This window comes from Ranitomeya imitator, chromosome 3, assembly GCF_032444005.1.
Source record: "Ranitomeya imitator isolate aRanImi1 chromosome 3, aRanImi1.pri, whole genome shotgun sequence".
Taxonomy (NCBI): domain Eukaryota; kingdom Metazoa; phylum Chordata; class Amphibia; order Anura; family Dendrobatidae; genus Ranitomeya; species Ranitomeya imitator.
This window is the reverse complement of record NC_091284.1, coordinates 765,215,175-765,240,957: the sequence shown is the minus strand read 5'-3', so window position 1 is coordinate 765,240,957 and position 25,783 is coordinate 765,215,175. Positions and strand designations below refer to the sequence as shown.

Here is a 25,783-nt window from a genome sequence, read left to right as displayed (position 1 = left end):
ATTTCTAACTGCATAGAAACCCTTCAGTTTCGGTGTTTGGGTTGACAACATATTACATAAGACCACTCTTCTTCTTTTTTGCAGCTAAACCAAAGTTATAAACACTGTTATATATATATATATATATATATATATATATATATATATATATATATATATATATATATATATATATATATATATTCTCTAAGATTGCTCCATTAACAAACTGTATTTAATGCCTAATATTAGTGAATTTAATCCTAGGACTTAGTTATGTTAACAATTGCTATACACTTTGGAGAACTTCGGAACCTGATGGTTAACGGGTTCTTTTCTCGCCTCAAGTTTTATCATCCTACCACATAGGTTGTAATTATCCTGAAATGCAGTGCCCTGTTGTGATAGTAGTCCGTACAGATTTATTCCCAGGCTGCGAACAACCCAATATTTGTCCAGGTTCTCTGAAGCTATCCTGTTTCCCCTGATCACTTGTTTTCAGTGCTGCAACAAAACAAGGATTAATATTTAAAGGGAATCTGTCACCAGGTTTCTTCCACTTAATCTGAGAGCAGCATAATGTGGAGACGCAAACTGTTGCCAGCAATTTCATAAATTAGAACTAAACCAGACCTCCAGAGTCATCGTGTCCAACCCCCCCTGCTCAAAAAGAATTCACTAAACCATCTGACAGCCTCTGTATGAAGACTTCGATTGAAGGAGAACTTGCTACCTCTCGTTGTAGCCTGCTCCACTCATTGGTCACCCTCCCTGTCAGTGTTTTTTTTTTTTTTAATATCTAATCTGTATCCTCTCCCATTCAGTTTCATCCCATTACTTCTCGTGTTTCAATGTGCAAGTGAAAATAACGATGATCCCTCACCACTGACCTCTTTTTAGATATTTTTAGACAGCTATTAAGTCTCCTCTTGGCCTTCTTTTTTTGCAAGCTAAAGATTCCCGGATCCTTTAACTGTTCCTTGTAGGACATAGTTTGGAGTCTGCTCACCATCCTAGTAGCTCTTCTCTGAACTTGCTCCTGGTTGGGTTTTTTTTTTTTTTTGTGGTGCCCAGAATTGGACACAGTATTCCAGTTGAGGCCTGACCAAGCAGGAGTGGGTGGGATAATTACTTCATCTGATCTAGACTCTATGCATCTGTAATCTTATTTTTTTTTTTTTCTTGCCCAGATGTAGAATACTGCCTTTCTCCCTGTTAGAATGGTATTTATCAGTCACTGCCCGTTCAAGCTTATCTAGATTCTTCTGAATTTTTTTTTTTTCTCTAGTGCTAGTTATCCCTCCTGTTTTTTTCATTGTCTGCAAACTTTGATTAGTTTGCCTTCAGTTTCCTTATCTAGATAATTTATAAAAATGTTAGCACTGGGGCCAGGACAGAGCCTTGTGGTACCCCACTTGAAACACTTCTAGATGTGCAACCATTTATTACCACTCTTGGGGTACGATCACTGAGCCAGTTATGACTCTACCTAACCATAGCCTTGTCAATCCCGTACTTGGTCATTTTTTTTCCAATAAGGACAGTATGAGATTGTGAAGTCAAGATATACTATATCTACCGCATTTCCCTGATGGACGCAGTCAGTGATTCCATCATAGAAGGAAAGCTGATAAGTCTGGCATGACTTGTTCGCTACAAACAAACCCATGCTGGCTCTGGTTAGTTACTGTATATTTATCCAAGTACTTGCATCCATGCTGTTTTAATAATTTGTTCAGAGATCTTTCCTGGTATAGAAGTAAGGCTCACTGGCCTGGAATCTTCTGGATCCATCTTTCCTCTTCTCCTGTTCTCTAGGAGTTTTCAAAGTTTCTGGCTAGTGGTTTGCAAAGTTTCTGCAATTTCCTCTGCAAATGCTTTCAGTACCCTAGGATGTAATTCATCTGGACCAGGAGAGAGAAATTCCTGTAAATTAGCGAAGTCTTCCTTCACCATCTATCTGTTTATAGATAGTGTGAATTATTTTATATCTTTGATGGCACCATGAAGATCAGAGAAAACATCTGCAAAAAATGAATCTTAAGTTTGTCTTTCTCAGCATAAATTTGACCTCTTCACCTTCATCCTGTAGACCTCTTCCTTTAGCATCTTTGACTTTTCTTCTGCGTTTGACATGCCTCCTCCTCCAAAAAAAAAAAAATCTTCATTGGGGGACACAGATAACCGTGGGTGTATGCTGCTGGTAGGAGGCTGACACTATGCAAAAAGGAAAGGAATAGCCCCTCCCTGGCAGTATACACCCCCGACAGGCACTGAGCATCCCAGTTTGTGCTTAGTGTCTGAAGGAGGCAGACCTGGATCTCCCAGATGCGCAGCTAATCATTTTTGTTTTTTTTTACTGATTGTTTTGTTTTCCAGATTCAACTGGTAAGGGAATCAGGGTGTTGATTCACTCTGCCTTCCCATTATTAGCAGCTGAGCTAGCATTGTGGTGTCACCTGCATCGCAACACTCAGGCCTGCTGGCAGGACATTTCTCCCCTGCGCCTTCATTGGTGCCTCAGGGTGAGCTTGGTGGCCGGTCCTTGCCGAATTTCCTCCTCACCCCTCTCCTCGGACATAACTGAGAGGGAGACGGTAGTCACCAGTGGTGACCCTCCCCCTTTTTTCCATAAGGGGGTTGATGCAGTCTCCTGGAAGAGGGTTCTACTCTCCAGCGTCCCTGCCTTCCCTTGGGCCCCTGGCCGACCCTCACCATACAGAGCTGAAGATCAAGGTAATGAAGATATACCGGGGGGGAAGGGGATTGTTTGAATTACACGGGATCCCTTCCCTCCCCTGGACCTGTCTGCGCTGCCTGCCGTCTATTCCATGCGCGCAGGCTCTAGTAAATCATCGGCGCCGCGGCTTCTCTTTTTTTTTTTTTTTACTTTCACTTTACCTCAGTTCGGGCCAATCGGCCACACCTCCTAATCGCCTGCGTATTCTTGGCACCCAGCGATATTTTAATGCAGCTTCACCCCCCTTCTACCGCTGGACCTATCGGGGGTTTTCTTTCTCTTACCGGTCATTGGCTGTGCGCTTATCCACTCACCCCTTCCCCATGAGGCCTCTATTCTTGCCTCCATCTTGGTTTCTGCTTCCTATCCAGACGCCACACCGCTCAGGGGGCACAAATACCAGCTTGGCTGCAGCCCTTTCCTTCTTGTACAGTAGACTCTCATCCGTACCCTAGCATCCTCCCCTGCAGGAGGCAGCACTGCAGTAGTTTAGACTTACACAGGCAGCGCTTTCCATCTTTTCTTTTTTTTTTTTTTTTCTTCCTTACTATAAGCTCACAGCCTACATATGTCCAACTTTATTGGGGCTTCTGTTTCCAAACCCACCATCATTCATTACGCTTGCTCACGCTGCAAGAAAGTGGTCAGCAGGTCAGTCGTCACCCTTCTGCCAATCCTGCAGTCCACCTACCATGTCTGCCCCGCAGGAAGCTTCCGAACCTTGGGATGAGTGCACTCTCCCAGAGTGGGCTGTTGCTGTCTCAGTCAGTCTCCGACTTGACTAAAGTATCCCAATCTCTGGTCCAGGCGCTTGAACGTCTTCCGCATCTATCTACAGCCACCAGTGCTCCGACCGTCTCATGGCGAGTCGCACGCACCTGTTATCGACCCTCAGAAGAACGCGCCGGCCATTCTAGAAAGAGGTCCCTGTCTGGCTCCTCTTCCAGCTCTCTGGGTCCCTCAGCAGTTCCCAAGCTGCTCACCTCTTCCCAATTCCCCTCTTCGGAGGAGGACCTTGGGTTGGACATAGATTCCCAGTCCAGGTCTGACTCTGACCAGACGTCCGGCATACAGACAATCTCCCAAACTCTTAAACAGGACCAAGTTCCCTCACAGGATCCTTCTGTCTCCTTCAAACTGGTCAAGCGTCCTTCTCGCTCCTTTCCCAATCACGAGAAATTTGAGTCTATCCTGTCTAAGCACTGGGAACATCCTGAGAAGCGTTTCCCAGGAAGAAAACACCAGGACGTATTATACCCTTTTAGTGCTGACCTTCTTGCCAAATGGGCAGAATCGCCAAAGGTGGACCCGCCGGTTTCCCGTCTTTCATCAAAGATGGTCCTGTCCTTACCAGACGGTGCGTCTCTTAAAGACGCTACGGACAGACAGATTGAGACTCTAGCCAAATCAGCTTTCGAGGCATCAGGAGCTTCCCTCTGCCCCAGTTTTGCCTCCACTTGGGTGGCAAAGGCTATTTCCGCCTGGGCCAAGATTCTTCGAGGCATTTTGGCTTTGGATCCCCACAGGAACTGGCTGATTTGGCAGACCAGATTGGTCACGTGGGCAAATACGTTTTGGCTGCCTCCTTGGATGCAGCAGCCTGCTCTGCAAGGGCAAGTGGCAACATCATTGCTATACGCCGCATCCTTTGGCTTAAAGCATGGAGCGCAGATACAACTTCTAAGAAGTCTCTCACCAACCTAGCCTTTCAGGGTTCCAAACTCTTTGGCTCTCGGTTAGACCAGATCATTTCTGATGCCACTGGAGAAAAAAGTACTTCCCTCCCTCAGTCTAGACCAAGACTTTTCTTCAACAAGAAGGGCCCTAGGCCTTTTAGGCACTTTTGTCAATTTCGGACCTCTGACTCCTCTTCCCAGCAGGAGCAACCTTCCGCTTCAGGAGAGCGGAGGAGACCCTCTTACAAGCCAGCCCCCAGATGGAGAACTAAGAGCCAGCCTTTCAGGCCCTCTGGCTCCCGTTCCAATAGATTTCTTTCTAAGTGAGTTGCCCCCACCTGGAATGATTTCCAGGGTGGGAGGCAGACTTCTTTCCTTCCGGGACACCTGGTTGTCGGTAGTCAGCAACACCTGGGTCAGAGAGATGGTTACCTCCGGTTACAAGATCGAATTTTCTTCCCTTCCGGAAAATCATTTCTTCCTCTCTCGTCCACCAAGGCAACCGTCTCAACTGCCCGGTTTTCTTCAGGCCCTCTCTTCCCTGGTCACAGCTGGCGTAGTCGTTCTGTCCCTTCAAACAAGCGTTTTTCAGAGTTCTACTCGAACCTCTTTGTAGTCCCCAAGAAGGACGGTTCCCCCTTGCCCAATTCTGCCAAGTTTTTGAACTGCCATGTTCGACTCCACCACTTCAGGATAGTCCTTGCGGTCTGATTGCCGCCAGGGAGCCCAGGGAGTTCCTGTGCTTGGTGAACATTCAGGATGCGTACCTTCATGTTCCTATCTGCGTACGGCACCAGAGGTACCTTCGGTTTGCAATCCAGGAAGAGCTCTACCAATTCGCGGCCCTCCCATTCGGCCTGGCGTCGGCCCCCAGGGTCTTCACCAAGGTCATGGCCATCCTTTTTTCCAGGGGATACACATCATCCCCTACCTGGATGATCTTTTGATCAAGGGTTCATCTCATCGAGACCAGATCTCTCTGGACACTGACTCGCCTCAGCTGGATCATCAACCGGGACAAGTCCTCTGATTCCCTGCCAGCGTTTGTCCTTCCTGGGCATGGAATTCGACACAAACTTGGCTCGGGTCTTCCTCCCACTGGACAAGTTCTCCGGTCTCTGCAAGGCAGCCCGATCTCTCAAACACCCAGCTCCTCGTTCGCTTCGGTTCTGCATGGCAGTCCTGGGAAAGATGGTTGCCTCCATGGAGGCCGTTCCCTTTGCCCAATTCCACACCCATCCCCCTCCAACTGTTTCTTCTCTCCACTTGGAACAGATCCACAACCTCACTGGACCGCCCCATTCGTCTGCCTCGCCACATTCGGCAGTCACTGACCTGGTGAACCCGGTCTTCATTGCTCCTCAGAGGGAGGTCTTTCCTTCCGCTTCAGTGGCAGGTCATCACCACAGATGCCAGCCTGCTCTGTTGGGGAGCGGTCTTCCGAAATCTCAAAGCGCAGGGTTGCTGGACCCCTCAGGAGGCTCTTCTTCCTATCAACTTACTGGAGATCAGAGCAATCTTCCTTGCCCTACTCCACTGGCAATCACTCCTGGCGGGTCGTCCCGTCCGCATCCAGTCAGACAATGCCACGGCCGTGGCGTGCTTAAACCACCAGGGCGGGACGGTCAGCAGTCAGGTGATGGCAGAAGCAGCAAAGATACTTCATTGGGTGGAACGTCACGTTCCAGTCATTTCAGCTGTCCACTTTCCAGGGGTTGAAAATTGAGCAGCCGACTTCCTCAGCCACCAGGGCCTGGCTGCGGGCGAGTGGTCTCTCCATCCCTCAGTATTCGACCAGATTTGTCTTCGTTGGGGCACCCCAGACATCGACCTCATGGCGTCTCTGATGAACCACAAGGTTCCTTTATTCGTGGCCAGATCCTGGGATCCTCTGGCCATCAGCCACAACGCCCTGGTAATCCTATGGCCGCAGTTTGTTTCCTTACCTGTTTCTCCCTCTCCCCTTGATCCCAAGGGTAGTAAAGATAGTTAGAGGGGATTCCAGTCACTCATAGCTCCAGACTGGCCAAGGTGCCCCTGGTACGCAGAGCTCATCAACACGCTCGTGGATACCCCTTGGAGACTCCCAGACCGCCCAGATCTTCTCACAGGGCCCACTCTTCCACCAGAGTTCAGTCCCTGCATTTAACGGCATGGCTGTGGCCACGGTTCTTAGTGAGTCTGATCATACAGACCATGATCAGAGCCAGGAAGCCAGCTGCTTCTCGCATTTACCACAGGTACTGGAAGGTATAAAATATATATATATATATATATATATATATATATATATATATCAGGTAGGGTCAAGTTTCTGCCTTGTCCATTTCTTTTCCAAAGGGACTTGGCTTCCATCTCTCAAGTGAAGACCTTTCTGCAAGGAGTTGCTCATCTTGCTCCTCCTTTTTGTCCTCCGCTGGAACCTTGGGACCTTAATTTGGTTCTCAGTGCCCTTCAGACTGTTCCTTTTTGAACCGCTTCAGAACGTCTTATTCCTTTCTTTCCTGGAAGGTGGCCTTCCTCATTGCCATAACTGCAATTAGAAGAGTTTCCGAGTTGGCAGCATTATCCTGCTGCTCCCCCTTTCCTGAGTCTTCATCAGGACAAGGTCGTTCTAAGACCTGTCCCCGAGTTTCTTCCCAAGGTTTCCACTTTCCACATCAGAAGATATCATTCTTCCTCCTTTTTGCCCTTCTGTTCACCCCTTGGAGAAGTCTCTTCAGAAGCTTGACGTTGTCAGGGTCATTCGGATGTATCTTTCTAGAACTGCCCATTTTCGCAAATCCGACTCGGTCATTGCTGAGGGTTGCCGGAAAGGCCTTCAAGCGTTCCAAATCCAATTTCTCGCTGGATTCGTTCTGCTATAACGGAATCCTACTGTGCTCGCGAGACACAGCCCCCTCCTGGGGTACGGGCCCACTCCACCAGAGCGGTCGGTGCTTCCTGGGCTGTTCGTCACCATGCCTCAGCTTGCAAGGCTGCCACCTGGTTGTCTTTGCATACGTTCACGAGGTTCTACAGGGTTCATACCCAGACCTCATCAGATGCAGGTTTTGGTAGGAAGGTAATGCAGGTTGCGGTCGCACACCGGCCGACCTTAGACCTTTTCTCGTTTCCTTTCTACCCACCCTTTTCTGGGACTGCTTTTGGACGTCACACGGTTATGTGTCCCCCCAATGAAGCGATAAAGAGGGATTTTTGGTACTCGCCGTAAAATCTTTCTTGGAGCCTTCATTGGGGGACACAGCACCCTCCCTGGTTATTTGTTCCTGGTACCGTTTTTGGGCCTACAAGCCCCGATTGAGTTGGAACGCATGTGTTTTTAAGTTGTGGTTGTTTCTCCTACTGCTTTTTTTTTTTTTTTCCACCAACTGGGATGCTCAGTGCCTGTCAGGGTGTATACTGCTGGGGAGGAGCTATTGTTCGTTTTCCTTTTTGCATAGTGTCAGCCTCCCAGCAGCAGCATACACCCACGGTTATCTGTGTCCCCCAATGAAGGCTCCAAGAAAGACTTTACGGTGAGTACCAAAAATCCCTTTTTTATTCCTGTCTCCTTTAGAAATCTTTATTATTATTATTATTATTATTATTATTATTATTATACATTTTTATAGCGCCATTTATTCCATGGCTCTTCATTTAGCTCTTCTAAATCATTTAGCTCTTCTAATGCTTGCTCTGCATTTCCTGCAGACGGCATTATATTCTTTATAGGCCCCCCCCCCTCTTTCTATTTTTTTTTTTTTTTTTTTTTTTTTTTTTTTTTTCTCTTATCTAAATTTGGTGTTAATCCATCCAATATCAGTTGCTGAGGTTTTATAAAATCCCGTTTTTATCAGCAGATTATTGCTAAAGGACTAGTAAACCTGCTGACGGGTAGTTCTCCATATTAATGAGCCCTGTATAACCCTACCTCCACCAATGATTTGGCAGCTTTCTGCCTATGCAGTGGTGGGGGTATACAGAGCCCATGAATGTGGAGGACTACCTGGCAGCAGACCACTAAGGACTAGCAAACCTGCTAATTCAGAGAATTTTTTTTTTTTCTTTTTTTTTTCTTTAATCAGTGTTAAATTGGGTTTTGTCTCCACATTGTGCTTTTCTGCTTACATGTCACACTTTCTAAAGGGATGAAATTAGGAGTGCTTGGTCGCCAAATAACCTTTTAATTGCAGTATGTCCATGAATACAATATAATTCTTAGACCTGTATAAAGTTAATTTGGTTAGGAGCATGTTACCTTTTATAGATGCATGGCCCCTCCTAAACAAAATCACTCAAGAATAAACTCTAAGCCATATTTACAAGACCGTACTATATTCATGAAATAAAAAAATACATTTATTGACATATTAGATTAAAATACAAGACAATGCAAATAAAAGGTAAGGCATGTGTACCCAAACGGGATCCAAGAAAAAAAACCTGGGAGGAATAGTAATTTGTACAACTAAAGTCACTAAACAATTAGGGGGCTCATGTTACCAGAAAATAAAAATCCGAAATAACGTGTGAACTGCTCCCACCGAAAACATTGAAAGTTAATGACTATGTATAGTAAGTGTACCTGTGATTACTGCAGACATCAATAACCTGGCTAACAATGAACCCCTGCAGGTTGGCAGTGATGGATCGTGTTGAAAGCCTGTCCATGAATATTACTTTAGATACTCAAAGGGATGAAGCCTAATAAGCGAAGGAAGACAAAAGTCTATATAATGGGTAAAGCTGCTCATTGGATTAAGTGCCAGTGTAAAGTCCCAGGGATATCCCGAACACACGTTTCGCATGTGCTTCATCAAGGAATCCATGCCATTGCTCACCAGGATGATGTACCTGTGATTAGTGCTGACCCTGTTACTATAAGGGTATGTGAAAATGATTCGGAATTGTTGCGGGTTGGATGCTGCATACTTATGCAGCGTCCAGATGTTACAGCATAGCGGATGGGATTTCAAGAAATATTGGTTCAGAGATCACACGCAGTCACCTGCGTTCAATAGACTGCAGCACTCTAGATGCTGTCTGAAGTGCTGCCAATTCTGGATCGTGCACCCGGCCTAAACTGTTAGGGTATGTGCACACGTATCTGTGAGGGCTGCGGTTTTTTCTGCAGCGGATTTGATAAATCCGCAGTGCAAATCCGCTGCAGTTTTTCCTGCGGATTTATCGCGGTTTCTATTGCAGATTCCGCTGCGGGTTTACACCTGCAGTTTTCTATTGGAGCAGGTGTAAAACCACTGAAGAATCTGAACAAAGAATTGACATGCTGCAGAATGTAAACCACTGCGTTTCCGCACTTTTTTTTTTTTTTTTTTTTTTTTTTTCATTCACTGGTAACATGAGCCACCAAATTGTGCAGACTTTACCTGTCTAATAAAAATTTTTTTTTATATATTATAGCGCCACTTATTCCACGGCACTTTACATGTGAGGGGTATACATAATAAAAACAGGTACAATTATCTCGAACAATACAAGTCACTACTGGTACAGGAGGAGAGGATCCTGCCCACGAGGGCTCACAATCTACAAATATATAAATACACACTCACTTGTGGCCAAAAGTATTGATACCCCTGCAATTCTGTCAGATAATACTCGGTTTCTTCCTGAAAATGATTGCAAACACAAATTATTTGGTATTATTATCTTCATTTAATTTGTCTTAAATGAAAAAACACAAGAGAATGAAGCAAAAAGCAAAACATTGATCATTTCACACAACTCCAAAAATGGGCCAGACAAAAGTATTGGCACCCTCAGCCTAATACTTGGTTGCACAACCTTTAGCCAAAATAACTGCGACCAACCGCTTCCGGTAACAATCAATGAGTTTCTTATAATGCTCTGCTGGAATTTTAGACCAGTCTTCTTTGGCAAACTGCTCCAGGTCCCTGATATTTGAAGGGTGCCTTCTCCAAACTGCCATTTTTAGATCTCTCCACAGGTGTTCTATGGGATTCAGGTCTGGACTCATTGCCGGCCACCTTAGAAGTCTCCAGTGCTTTCTCTCAAACCATTTTCTAGTGCTTTTTGAAGTGTGTTTTGGGTCATTGTCCTGCTGGAAGACCCATGACCTCTGAGGGAGACCCAGCTTTCTCACACTGGGCCCTACATTATGCTGCAAAATTTGTTGGTAGTCTTCAGACTTCATAATGCAATGCACACGCTCAAGCAGTCCAGTGCCAGAGGCAGCAAAGCAACCCCAAAACATCAGGGAACCTCTGCCATGTTTGACTGTAGGGACCGTGTTCTTTTCTTTTGAAGGCTTTTTTTTTTTTCTCCTGTAAACTCTATGCTGATGCCTTTGCCCAAAAAGCTCTACTTTTGTCTCATCTGACCAGAGCACATTCTTCCAAAACGTTTTAGGCTTTTTCAGGTAAGTTTTGGCAAGCTCCAGCCTGGCTATTTTATGTCTCTGGGTAAGAAGCGGGGTCTTCCTGGGTCTCCTACCATACAGTCCCTTTTCATTCAGACGCTGACGGATAGTACGAGTTGACACTGTTGTACCCTCGGACTGCAGGGCAGCTTGAACTTGTTTGGATGTTAGTCGAGGTTCTTTATCCAACATCCGCACAATCTTGCGTTGAAATCTCTTGTCAGTTTTTCTTTTCCGTCCACCTCTAGGGAGGTTAGCCACAGTGCCATGGGCTTTAAACTTCTTGATGACACTGCGCACGGTACACACAGGAACATTCAGGTCTTTGGAGATGGACTTGTAGCCTTGAGATTGCTCATGCTTCCTCACAATTTGGTTTCTCAAGTCCTCAGACAGTTCTTTGGTCTTCTTTCTTTTCCCCATGCTCAATGTGGTACACACAAGGACACAGGACAGAGGTTGAGTCAACTATAATCCATGTCAACTGGCTGCAAGTGTGATTTAGTTATTGCCAACACCTGTTAGGTGCCACAGGTAAGTTACAGGTGCTGTTAATTACACAAATTAGAGAAGCATCACATGATTTTTTCAAACAGTGCCAATACTTTTGTCCACCCCCTTTTTTTTGTTTGGTGTGGAATTATATCCAATTTGGCTTTAGGACAATTTATTAGATTAAATGAATCTGTCTTAAATGAAAAAACACAGAATTTGTTTGCAATCATTTTCAGGAAGAAACTGTATTATCTGACAGAATTGCAGGGGTGTCAATACTTTTGGCCACAACTGTGTATGTGTATAATATATATTTTTTTATTTATTCTCTCCCTGCTGTCAATTCCACTACTCTGGAGGCAGAGCACCCACAGCAGTGTTCCCGGCAGGTGCAAGAAGGGCAAAGGCTGACAAATCCTTAGTGTCTCCACACTCCATCAGTTGTCTCTGCAAAACTATATCAGATGTGCTGTGAAAACTCTCCATTACTCCAGAACTGTGCACATACCTTTCCACAGAATTGTTATTTTTTAACTGTTCATTTGCTTCTTAAATGCAAAATGAAGCTGGTTTAGCATGAACGCCTTCCCGACATGCGCCATACATATACGTCACTATGCGAGCGGTGTTCCCACAAACAGCAGTATGGGTGCAGGTGTCCTCCCTATGTGAGGGCTGACACACTGCCACAAAGTCCCACGATCGAGGGCATTACAACCTCTCGAGGAATTTGCCATTGGTGTTGAACTAAAGCTTAAACTGCATAAACAATAAAATGTGCTGATCTTATAAATTATACAAAGGTGCTGGTATTACGTAGGCTGGCCATACCTGTAATTGTGTTCACCATGCTCATGATTTGTCCACAGATATTTGCTGACAGACCAAAACCGGCTGCATAGTGTCAATGACATCATGCCAATGATTGGTGCTAGATTTTATACTCAATTGGATGCAGCGCAGATGCGGAATGACATCATAGAGGAGGACCTGGCCAAGGTAAGCCCCTGCTCCAGCCGTCCTCGGCAAGTTTGGGGCCTTCGCGTGTATTTTGCCATTATGGCTACTTGTCTGAATTCTATTTTTGTAATATTGTGGCCTCTGTGATCATTGTAGTTTGCACAGTATTAACTCCGGATTGTCGTTGCGTTTCTGCAGGAGGTACAGAACGGTCGATTGTTTAGACTCTTGGCCAAATTGGGAACAATAAACGAGAGACCAGAGTAAGTTGTGATTATGGTTTGTTTGAACATTTTTGACGTGCTCCAATTCAAAGCTAATTTGTTTTCGAACGACCAAGCAAACAAGGGAATATGACACTGGTAATTATATCAATAATGGTTCCTCTGTGGGCATGATGAACTGGCTGGTAATACATTTGCCCATTTTGACACTTCCCATTGCACAATATGGAAGGTCATGAACAACCTACTTGGTGTTAACATATTGACAGTAATCTCTGATCTTCATATTTTGGTTGAACTTCACCAATTTGATTTCCTGCAGCTAGTTCATAAGTAGTTTTTATGCCTAAGCATTGCTTTTTATCCCCTTGGATACATCTGCCTGACCTGTACGGTGCAAGTTGGAAATGGGTGTGTGGTCCGGGGGGTGATAATTGCTGTGCTACAGGTGGTGTGATGGTATTTGACCTGTTATATTCTGCTGTCAATTTGACAGCGGCATTAATGGTGTTGGTGTGATCATAGGATACCAGTGGTTTGCTATGGAAGCCGGGTGTCTAGGAGATCTGTGCTGGTCATCAGAGCGCCATTCAAACATAGCCTGTGGATGAGCTTCAAAGGAGAATGCTTGTTATACAGTGATATCACAGTATATTGCAAAAGTCAGACAGCTTTGCAGGTCCAAGTCCCCAAAGGGGACTAATCATTTTTGTGTGTATGTATATATAATATTGATTTGTCCGGACAAATAAAAAAATAAAATAAACTGGCTCAGGAAAGACTAAATGGACATTGGCTGTGAGAGGGTTTTTCCTTTTTTACTAATGTGACTACAGTTAAATGTGCAGAAAACCTGAGCTTTACTTAACTTCCCTGGGTCCAGGGTTGTCTTCGCTGCTACTTGTGACTGGCTGCAGCGCTGATGTCAGACTACGTGAGCCGCACACCTTAAATCATGTTGATGGTGGCACTGACCTTAACTGCTGCAGGCAAACGGACCAAGGGAAGTGGAGGGCACACGGCGCTGTGCTTGGGGAGGACCACTATAGTGGTTTGCAGGCAGTTGTGTATAGAAAAACAGACGATTGGTAAAGAGGGGAGAAGACTTCTTTCACAAACTAAACTTCTCCCCTTCCTCATGTACTACTCTGTGGGAATATTCGTGTACTAATCTGGAATCCTAGAGATAAATCTCCGTTCCCCCTTTTTTTTTTTTTTTCCTTGGAGAAACCTATACAATAATATTTGCAAAATGTTTTACCCTTATCAGATTTCAAAAAGATCCAGCCTGGTCAGAAACGGGGGACAGGTATTTGCTGAAACTCTTCCGGGATCATCTTTTCCACCAGGTGACAGAAGCGGGCACTCCCTGGATTGACCTCAGTCATATTGTTTCTTGTCTTAACAAGGTAATGTATGGCAAGTTGTCTGTGCTACTGTATCTGATGTAGGGACTCATAGGCCAGTCGGTGCTTCCATGGAAGTAAGACCTGGAAGGGAGCTGACCTTTAAAAAGGACGTCGCTTTTCTGGTAAGAACTAAAATGTATCATCAATTAATTTATAAAGATTTCCTGTGTTGCCATTCATTCTGAATGGAATATACATATGATGCAATCTGATAGATTCCTGTGTATTATGAAACAGTAGGAGGAGGCTAGAAGAAATCTGTAAAGAGACATGCACAGAACCCAGACAATGAAAAGCTTTGTTTTGCCTAAGACTTAACCCTTTACAAGCAGCTATGTCTCCTAGTAGATTTACCCTTCAGATGCAGCTGTATCCTCCTTTAACAGACCAGCATAATACAGACTTCTTGCTAGATGACTAATATCAATATTCCGTATGAAGTTCAGGCTCCTGCCGGTAGAATGAATCCCTGCTGATCGGCAGTCTTCCTATCTGGTATCTCTGCTTTAATGGGGACCTGTCACCCTTTTCTGGCTTAAAAACCACACCAATCACCCTTTTAAAATGATGTACATCTTCATGGATGCTCCTGCATACCTCTGAATGTTTTGTCCTGTACTGCATGTAAAATTGTGTAGTCTTGTCCAATGGGTGAATCCAGATTGCGGTGAGTGCTGCCTCAGTCCCTTCAAACGCCACCTTTTCTATCTGGATGAAGTCTATAGATTCACACGATGCTCGTAGTCTTGCTCCAGTGTAGTGGAATCAGACATGCCATGTAATGCGCAGGAGCCGGCTTCACTTGTACGTCCTCGGCTCACTGGCTAACAAGGCACGGCGTCGCCGGTCTGCTGCCACTATGCAGGTGTGAGACTTGGAGGTTTGTGGGGGCACATACTGTATTTACATGGCTTCCTTTTTAATTCTCATTTAAAGGGGGTTGTCCAGCTTGGGAAAAGTCCTAAAAATGGCAAGATAAACTGGCATACCTGCGCAAGTGGTTTAACAAGGGTTACCTGATCTTTGGATATTGGTGTCAGTCCTGGTAATTCCACCTCCAGCTTTGGGTTCCAGGTCACCGTTACTTGGGTCATCAGTGTGGACTGCTTGTTTAAATAACTTAGCCACAGATGTATACAGAGAAGGGGGCTGGCTTGGCTACTGAAATGAGGATCAGCCCCCTTTCACACAGCATTTGGTCTCGGTGCTGATATGGAACTGCAGCTAAAATCTGATGATCTGGACACCTTTTAGTAGTTGCTCTATATGAGCACAGTTGTACATAAAACCACAAGCGTTTTGTTTGATTTTTGTTTTGTCTTTTTCCCATTTCTTTGCAGTTAGACGCCGGCGTGCCGGAGAAGATCGGCCTCGTCTCCAGGGACGAGAAGAGCGTGCTTGTGGTAACTTACAGTGATCTAAAACGCTGCTTTGAGAACACTTTTCAAGAACTGGTAGCGGCAGCGAATGGTCAGTTGTAGTATTTGCTGAAAGCATGCAGGACATTGCTGAGGAACTAACCCGATTGCAAATTGCACTACAGCTGAGTCGTCATTGTCATCTCATTTCACTATTGGGAATCAAAACCGGAGATGAGCAAAGCTGCTTGCACTTCAGTCAGGTACACTGTTACTTGAAGGGAAAACACAATGTGTCGTTTCAGTTACCCGGAGGCTTTATCTGTGAAGAATCCTTTCCTTTTTTAAAAAAAAAAAATCTAGGAACACGCATGATGTTCCTCCATTTTACTTTTTCTCCACTTGTATGCACTACTTTTTTTTTTTTTTTTGAAGATTTTTCTGACACTTAAGGGAATTTTTATATATTTTTTTTTCCTAAGAACTTATTCTTCAGGGACACCGTTTCATCTTCTCAAATTCTGAAGTTGTGAATCGCTTGTGTCCTGGTTGTCTCGCTCTGTAGAGCCTGCATATTTTTTTTTTTTTTTTTTCCCCCCCTTCCCCCTTCAACTTTAACCTTTTTCGGAGAATTGTGTAGGATGCAAGCTTTGGCATACTGGCTTGTGAAGGTAGATGGGAGCCATCCATGTACCAAGAGGCGTTCATCTCTGGGGTCAGTGCGCACGATTACAACCATTCATGGACCTCAAGTTTATTTTTGTAACCTGTAAAAACACAACCAGCCGCCACCTGTTATATAGACAATTTTCTGCTTATGCAAAACGTTTCCTATAATTTTTATTTTTTTTTTCTATTGTAGTAATGGCCACAAATTTCAGGAATATCTACCAAACCTTTTCTTCGTCAAGTCAAAAAACCTCCTTCACTAGGGTATGTTACACTGGATATGGAGACACTGTTAAGAATAACTTAGTAAAAACTGGGGCCAGGATCTTTGGCGCTTTATGGACAATCTTTATTTGAAAGTATTGTTTTAGATGTCTCCCCTCATCGTTTTCTTACCTATAAAGCTGTGGCCCCAATTATCCCATGAATTTATTAGTATAAAAAGAGGGGGGAAAAAAAGCCTGTTAGACTGCCAAATATTTAGAAGAACTGACTAAACCTTTTTCTTTTTGGCACTTAATATGGATATATTTTAATGATCCAAAATGCTACATCATACAATGCGGAATGGAGTACGAGAAGTTCCAAAACTACCGGAAAGACTCTTGTGAAGTTTCAGTATATGCGTTGACTTCAGTTTTAATTATTCTCATAATCTGTATTATTTGGAGAAGTCTTTGAGCCTCTACTGCTTCTCAGCTGTCAATTTGTTTTTGTTTGTTTTTTTTTGTTTTTTTTTTTGCTTTAAAACCCTAAAGCGGATCTTGCATTTCGAGAAAAACATGCAACTTAAACTGCATTCAATGTGTGTACACCTAGGGAAAATAAAAATATACCCACGTAACTTCATACATCAAGTTAATACATGCACATAGGTTTTCATTACTAGCGGACATGCTTACATGCAGTTGTACTTCCATGCAACTATTCATGTGTGCACATATATACTAATAGACTTGCATACAGGGGAGGCGGGCTGTACCAGTTTCATACCGTGGGGAGGGGGTGCCGCGGCTAGGGCACAGTTGCATACCAGGGGGTGCCGCGGCTAGGGCACAGTTGCATACCAGGGGGTGCCGCGGCTAGGGCACAGTTGCATACCAGGGGTGCAGCGGCTAGGGCACAGTTGCATACCAGGGGGTCGGCAGGCTAGGGCACAGTTGCATAACAGGGGGTCGGCAGGCTAGGGCACAGTTGCATACCAGGGGGTCGGCAGGCTAGGGCACAGTTGCATACCAGGGGGTCGGCAGGCTAGGGCACAGTTGCAGAACAGGGGGTGCAGCTGCTAGGGCACAGTTGCATACCAGGGGGTCGGCAGGCTAGGGCACAGCTGCATACAGGTTTACATAACCATATACCTGACCTGCAAGTATAGTGGCTTGTTAGCATACATGCATCCATACTTGTAAATCCTAAAAGCAGTCATGTATATCTATATATACACACCTGCACCCACATATACTTTCATATAAGCCGACCTTCATGGACACATACTAACAGGCATACATATATAAGTAGACATTCACAAATGCATACATATATTTGCTAGTATATCTGTATGTACACACTGATCTATACATAGAATTGCATAGAGGTACACACGCACTTACAAACATACATACTTTCTTACAAGCATTCCTACATACACATGCATCCATAAAATAGAGAGGTGTTTCTCAGTCATACAGAAACATGCACATCTATTGCCTTGCATATATACATCACACATTTCCTTTCCTCTATTGCGGCTAAAGACAATTCTTACCACACTTAACTTTTCTAAGGATGATTAACCCCTTGCCACTGTGGGAGGGGTGGTTTAAGCAAGAAATGTGTTTTATCATTAGCTTGTGTGTATGAAGAAAAGCAGCTGTTTTTTGACAAATCATATTGCAACTTTTTTTGTACAAAACCAGTACTTGTACTCTTGAAAAATATGCTTAATTTATAAGCGACGCTTTTATTTATTTTTTTTTCTCCTTGCATTGAATTGTTGGCCATGCATGTACAAACATACATGGTTCCTGCCCTTCCCTCCTCATCAGAGGAAGTCTTCTATCAATACTGGAAAGTGTTTAAAAAAACAATAAAAATACATGCTCCGCATTGCATAGGACAAGGGGATCAGGTTTATGTAACTAAGTGTTTTTTGTTTTGTTTAGGTCCCCTGGGGACCAGTGTGGGGTTTCACATCAACCTTAGACCAGCAGACCACTTGCAATATTATGGAGGGTGGGGGGTATTCAACTTATTTGGGTCCTACTATTTTTCTTTCTACCCTCCGTACTTTTGGGTCACTCAATCTCAGGATTTGATTATAAAATGTTAAAGAAAAACTGACAAAAAACAACTAAATTTAAGGAAAAGAAAATTGGTGGTCTAGTAACGCATGCACTTTTTAAGTTGCAGAAACTTTTTCAAGCACTAGTCTATGGCCTTGTACAGGTATTGTATGGACGTATAATATATATATATTTTTTTCTTAATTAAAATGCAAAACTAAATAAAAAAAATCCCTGGCATGCTTCCCAAACACACACCTGGTGATGGGGATTAAAGATCATTCTTTCTGCAGAAATAAAAGCACACAAAACCAGTCGCATAAGTTTTCTTCTACAGTTTTTGTACACATGTAACATTTTTCGTTCTGGTGTGTAAATATGACTGAATGGTACATATTTTTATTTGCCCTAAAGTGAATCCTGTATTGTCAGACACCTCATAAAAAATGTTTCCTGTATGTCACTTTTTTTTTTCTTTTTGTTTTCACATGTACAGCAGTATTTTTTAATAAAGGATACAAGAAATAAGGCTCGTTTTTGTTCTCTTTAGTGATGCAATCTGTTTCCCCCTCATTTAATGGGTCCATGGTAACTACTGCACCTCAAACATGGGTACGCATAGCCGACATGTGAATATTTAGATACAGGGCTAATATACAGAGGTTTTTCATTATTGCTGCACTTTGCATGTTAAGTTCATGAATCACATTGCCATTTTGATGACTTCAGGGTGCCATTTTTAATGCCAGACCTTTTAAAAAATAAATAAAAATACCTGCAAAGGATTAATTGGGGCCAAAATGTCTAACACTGGTATATGGGTTTATGAACATTTTCAAATCCAATGGCTCTTGTGTTTTTCTTATGTCCTGGTTTAAGAAAAAAAAACAAAAAACCTCCATCTCATTGGGGGACACAGACCATGGGTGTATGTTGCAGACACTAAGTTAACACAAAAAAGTTAGCTCCTCCTCTGCAGTATACACCCTCATGCTGGCTCCAGGAGAACCAGTTCTTACTTGGTGTCCGTAGGAGGCACACGGGCCTGCTATTCAGACTGAAAGCTCCTTGTTTTATTTTTACCTTTTTTAACCAATTTTTTAAATTTTCAAAGTGGAATGAAGGGGTGACTGATCATTTCAAGGTTCCGATCTCCCCGAACCAGCAACAGGCAAGCGTGGGGAGTGTTGCCTCTCCGTATCATCCTCTCCTGCGAGGTGGGATGCCATGCCTGGGCTGTTTTTTTTTTTTTTTTTTTTTTTGTTTTTTTTTTTTTGTCTTGTTGGGGGGGCAACAGGTCCTTTCAAGGACACCGATCTCCCCGCACCCTTAAAAGACGAGCACATGGGAGTGTTGCCTCAATGTTTCCTCTTCCGCATCGGCATATGGCCCTTTCCTGCATTGGCGCTGCAAATGTAGTCCCCGGCTTCGGTCACTTACTAGGCCGCAAACCCCCCCCCCACCCCACCCCACCCCCATTTCTGCCCACACAATGATGTGCTGCGGAGGTTCCGCCTACCTTTCCTGTCGCTTCTCACGCAGAACAAGAAGTGCCTCTGATATTCTCGATGGCCATCTTTCTCCCCTCCACGACCACCTCAGGACATAGACTGCCACCAGGATCCTGGCAGCAGGTGTTCACAGCCCAGGGGCTACGCAGCTGGCGAGCCACAAAGGAGGAGTGGGGGACCCAGATCTGGGTAAGGGAGCACAGCTATATACATCCTCCCTGCTGTAACCCTTTCCAGGAGTAACCCTTTTCAGCAGTACCTATCATCATAGGGCCACATAGAAGGGTACATGATGTACCCTTCTAAGGCATCTAAAAAGTCTAACAAGACTATGGCAATCTCTTTACTTCATGCTCCTACCAGTCTGCGTTTCCTAAGGCTCAGTTTGCTGTTCTGCAATGCCTGACTCCAAATGCGCTCAGGAGCCCTCTGCTGCCACGGAGCCCACTGTACTTAGTCCCCCTGAGTGGGCTTTGACACTGTCTCAATCTATGGCTTCTCTGGCCAAAGCGACTGAATCCCTCTGATCCTTCAGGGGACTGGAGCATTTGCAGGACTGAGGTAGATGGATCCTCCCCAAGGCGGGAGCAGTCAGCAGGGGCCGAAAGCACTCTAGAAGCCTACAGGCGCCTAGAAAACTTATCTGTAGCATGTCTCCCGAGTAGACACGTGCCTTGTCACCTGAGAGCTCAGTTTCTTGCTCTCCTCCAGAGGTCAGTAGCAAATGTGAATCTGATGGTTCCTTAGATCTGAGTTCACCAGATTTTCAGAAAACTGTGGCTTCGCTGATTGATGCTGCCATACAGACTTAAGGAAGAGGATGAGGAAGTTTCCGGCTCTGCTCCAGATCAAACAGTGTCCTTTAAGAGGACTAAACTCATAAGGCATTTGCTATTCAGCCGGCTGAGTTTCGGGCCATAGTTAATCGGCACAGGGACCGACCACAAACGCTTCACAGGACAGAGGCCTCTTGAAGCAAAGTATCCTTTCTCAGCTGATTTGAAGAAAGATTGGACTGAATCTTCGGTAGTAGATTCCCTGGTATCCTGTCTAGCATACAAAACCCTTCTGTCCGTGCCGGATGGCTCATCCATCAAAAGTCCCACGGCCTGTCACAAAATGTCTGTCTTGAGGCCTCAGGTTCGGCTCTTTCCATCTTTGGCCGCAGCATGAATAGTTAAGGCTATGGCCCTCTTGTTGGAGATCTTAGCTATTCACTTCAGAGCAGTAATCTTCCTTGCGCACCTTGCCAGCCAAAATTCTCGGGCAGACTATTACCTGGTACATGCCTCTTTGGATGCGGCTGGCTGTGCTGCTCTGTCAGCAGCCAATACAATCACTATCAGAAGAGCATTATGGCTCAGAGTGGAAAGCGGACTCTGCATCAATTAAGTCTCTCTTCCTTTCCTTATGAGAGTGGCCGCTTATTTGGAGGGAAGCTGGATCAGCTTATTACGAATGCTACGGGAGGAAAGAGCAAATTTCTTCCCTAACAGACACTTGGGGTATGTGCACACGTTCAGGATTTCTTGCAGAAATTTCCTGACAAAAAACGGACATTTCTGCCAGAAATCCGCATGCATTTTTTTTTTTTGCGTTTTTTCCCAATGCATTAAATACTGGGAAAAATCCACAAAATTAATGAACATGCTGCTTTTTTTTTTTTTTTTTTTTTTTTGTGGGGGGAAAAAAAACGCATCATGTGCACAAATTGCAGAATGCATTCTAAATGATAGGATGCATATGTAGGCGTGTTTTTCGCGAAAAAACCTGAACGTGTGCACATAGCCTTCGGAGACCACAACAAATCAGTTTCTATTCCTTTCGCTCCAATCCAGGCTGGTCCACTACTTCCGGTTCAGGGCGTTCTCCACGCAGAAATGGAGGAGCTCAGGTCTCGTACATGACCTAACCCAGCATTGGAAATCTCGACCCAAACAGTTGAGACCTAAAGGACCTAGGTCTCAGATTTTCCTCCCGCTGACTACTGGTGCTATCCGGTCAACACCAGCTGGGTAGGCGGCTGCCTACTTCTGTTTGATCAGCTCTGGCTTACCTTCATCTCCAACGAGTGGGTCAGAGACCTGGGGTAGTCTGGATATATGATCGGGGTTTTTTTTTTTTTTTTTTTTTTTGCTACGCGCCCCCATCTCATTTTTCTCTTCCGTTCTCCTTCCTCAGAGGCAAGGGCAAAGGCCTTTTCCCGGGCCGTAGATGCATTGCGTCCCCTTCCCAGAAAGCAAAAGGTTTTGTGGTTTCTATTCAAACCTTTTCATTGTCCCAAAGAAGGACTGAAAGGTAAGATCCATACTAGACCTCAAACTTCTAAACAAGTTTGTCAAGGTCTGCAGTGATTCCATGTGGAAATGATGCTCAGTTATCACTTCTCTTTAAGAAGGGAATTCTTGGCCTCAATTGACATCCGAGATGCTTACATATTCCGAACTTTTTTTTTTTCTCTTCCCCCCCCAACCAGAGATTCCTGTGCTTCAGCGATCGTGACCAGCATTTCCAATTCACTGCACTGCCCTTCGGCTTCGCTACAGCTCCCTGAGTGTTAACAGCCGCCATGACCTTTTGTAATGTCCAACTTGCACTCTCGGGGCGTGATCGTTCTGCCCTATCTGGACGACCTGTTGCTCAAGCGTCCATCGTTCCATGACTCCGGAGTCTGCATCACTTGCGATATCCTTTCTCCCCTAAAACTGGACGGTGGGACTTACTCAGCCTTGAGAGTGAGCTTCTGCTTCATCCGGAAGTCTTTAACCAGATCTGTCTTCGCTGGGGGATCCCAGATGTGGATCTGATGGCATCCAGACTGAATGCCAAAGTTCTATAAAGTGTGTGTGTGTGTGTGTATATATATATATCTCTATCGCGGCCTCGAGATCCAAGAGCAATTGGAGTGGATGCTCTGGTTCTTTCGTGGCGCCAATTTGGTCTTCTGTACATTTTTTTTTTTTTTTTTTTCTTCCCTCCCTTCCCCATGACAGCACCGCACATTGAGAGATGGTATCCGCCCCCAGGAACAGGAAACCTGTAGCAGAGATAAAAGAAGGGGGTGGCGCCTGTCTCCTCAGTTTTGGTTTCCTGTTCTTGCAGGCGGATGCCTGTGGTAAAATACCTCCAGAGGGATTTCCTTCTCATGTTCTGCTCCGGAGGCTGAGGTCCACAGGGGGGACTGCAGCTGGGCGCAGTGGTGCGTGCCTGTAATCCTTGCCATAGGGAGCTGTTAGACCGCACTTCTCCCCCTTCCTGGGCCCCCCAGCGTCCGCTCCTGCTTGGAGGCTGGGCCGGGGTGCAGGTTTGCCCATCACGACGCTGGTGCAGACTGAATGGGTGACGACTTCCGGTCGTGCCAGAAGTAATGTCACGCCGGAGTAAGAGGGTGTGCTGGACGCTTCCAGGTGGAAGTCGTTCCAGGAGCACGCGCACTGCTCTATTCATATAAAATTAAAACAGCGCACAGCATTCAGTGCAGCTCCAGCATGGCAGACCCTGCACATGGACGCATACCAGAGGAGGACCCACAGCATGTTGTGGTATTCATGGGTTGGTGGGTGAATGCCTTTTGTAAGGCGAAGCACACCGTTGGTGACAACCATATATCATGTTTATATTATAGGGTAAAAAAGCCACTACAAAGCAGAAGAATAGGCTTTGTGCGTTATGCAGAGAAACCCTCCCCAAAACATAGGAAAAAAGTATCTGTCGGCCGTGTACTGATAAAACAGTAGCTGAAGAGTCGCCATCCCTACTCCAAAGCATTAAAGCAATTATTAGGGATGAAGTGAAAGTACAGTTAAAAGACCAAGCCGCGCTTAACACTGGAAAACCCACCCCTTCCCATACTTCTAAAAAAAACTCCAAAGCTCCGATGTAGATTCGGAGGAAGAGTTGGGAGAATTAAGGAGGGCATTATCGCTAAAAACTGGAACGCAGACTTCCAGTCAAAAGTAAAACTTTGTGCTGTCCCTTGCGAGGGTAAGTACCTCTTTGGGACAACAGATGAGCTATTGGAGAAAGCGTCGGATGAAAAGAAACTTTCCACTCCCTCCTTTCTTTAAATGCCGGTGGGGTGATACTCGTTCGTCCTTTCGAGGATCAGGAAATAGAGGGGGCCGGGGATGCTCTGAGGATATGTCCATGCGAGGAAGTCCCTGGAGGAAAGATAAGGGATCCCTCTTCAATAAGCCTCCCCCTAGATCACACCAAAAAACAGCAATGACGCCAGGAATCCAGTAGGAGGAAGGCTCCGAAATTTCCTCCATCAGTGAGAAGCATTACCTGCCTCTCGATGGATAACAAATCTGTTATCCAACGGCCTGCAACTGAGTTTTACCAAAACCCCACCATGGAGAGTAATATTCACCCAGGTGTCCAAGAAAAATCAGGCCACGTTAGAGAAAGAAGTTTGGATACTCCTACAGAAAAAAATGTTAAAAAAGGTACCTCATCAACAGGTGGGAGAAGGATTCTACAGTACCCTTTTCCTTACACCAAAACCAGATGGTTCAATGAGAACGGTATTCAATCTCAAATCGTTAAACCGATATATCCGGGTGTAAAAATTCAGGATGGAGACATTAAGGTCGGCAGTGAAATTACTCAGTCCAGCGTGTTACATGGTGGTAATAGACCTAACCGACGCCTATTACCATGTGCCAATCTGCGAAGAGCACCAACAATACCTAAGATTGATAGTGGAAATTGCTCAGGTTCCCACTCACCTACAATATTAGTGCCTTCCGTTTGGGGTCTCAATAGCTCCCCGTATATTTACAAAAATATCGGAAATCGCATCCTACATAAGGAAGATATACTCCTGGTCCCCTATTTAGACAACTTTCTTGTTGTAGCAGGCGACAAACAAAAATGTGGGAAGGCTGGCACAAGGGTGCTAGAAATACTAACAAATCTGGGCTGGATATTAAAGGGACACTGTCACCTGAATTTGGAGGGAACAATCTTCAGCAATGGAGGCGGGGTTTTTGGGTGTTTGATTCACCCTTTCCTTACCCGCTGGCTGCATGCTGGCTGCAATATTGGATTGAAGTTCATTCTCTGTCCTCAATAGTACACGCCTGCGCAAGGCAAGATTGCCTTGTGCAGGCATGTACTACAGAGGACAGAGAATGAACTTCAATCCAATATTGCAGCCAGCGGGTAAGGAAAAGGTGAATCAAACACCCAAAAACCCCGCCTCCATGGCTGAAGATTGTTCCCTCCAAATTCAGGTGACAGTGTCCCTTTAAACTTCAAAAAGTCAAGATTTGATCCAACCCAGATACAGGAATTCCTGGGAATCCAGATGAATTCGATCGAACAAAAATGCGTTCTCTCAGACAAAAAAGTCCACTCCGTCCTTCAAAAAAATACACCAGGTACAGACGACTCAACCCGTTTCTCTAAGGTCCGCGATGTCACTGCTAGGAGTCCTAACAGCAACAATTCTGGCAGTAAAGTGGGCACAAGCCCATAAAAGAGAACTACAACACCAGATATTGTCCGATCAGTCAGTGGTTCCATGCAACCTGAATCGGAAGATTTTTCTATCACCGCAGGTGCAAGAATCGTTGAATTGGTGGCTGAGCACGGAAAACTTAAAAAATGCGGTACCATGGTCAATCCAAAACCCGGTAGTACTAACTACAGATGCAGGGCCATTAGGTTGGGGAGCACATCTGTCAGACCTAGTTCTGCAGGGTCCGTGGGAACCCTCAATGAGAACATCATCCTCCAATCTAAAAGAATTGACAGCGGTAAGGCGAGCACTTCTTCATGAAGGCAAAAGGGTCAAAGGGAAACCTCACAATACTATCCGACAACAGTACCATGATAGCTTACATAAAACATCAAGGGGGAACAAGATCAACATCCCTGATGTCAGAAGCCAAACAACTGTTCGAATGGGCAGAAAGCAACCTTTTGTCCTTATCAGGACAATCAGAGAATCTGGTGGCGGACTTCTTAAGCCATCATGTATTACGCCAGGGCGAGTGGTCCCTGAACCAAGACGTGTTTGGGAAAATCTGGGGCATGCCGGAAATAGATTTATTTGCCACAAGAAAAAACCGACCGGTAAACCGGTTCTACTC

At 44.9% G+C, this 25,783-nt stretch overlaps 1 protein-coding gene across 2 annotated transcripts in view; it reads left to right on the top strand.

Moving 5' to 3' along the window:
- Nucleotides 1-18,703, top strand: part of PAN3 (poly(A) specific ribonuclease subunit PAN3) — a 48,774-nt gene extending 30,071 nt beyond the window's left edge. The window contains exons 15-19 of one of the 2 annotated variants that reach the window (XR_011319428.1): nt 12,142-12,271; nt 12,431-12,495; nt 13,727-13,865; nt 15,206-17,142; nt 17,211-18,703. Coding sequence is in view for 1 of the 2 variants with exons in the window: in XM_069759030.1 (XP_069615131.1) it covers nt 12,142-12,271; nt 12,431-12,495; nt 13,727-13,865; nt 15,206-15,346 (475 nt within the window). In the remaining variant the exon portion in view is untranslated. Of the gene's footprint in view, nt 1-12,141; nt 12,272-12,430; nt 12,496-13,726; nt 13,866-15,205 lie in introns of both variants that reach the window. The other variant, XM_069759030.1, reaches the window with a different exon arrangement.
- The last annotated feature ends 7,080 nt before the right edge of the window (nt 18,704-25,783 follow it).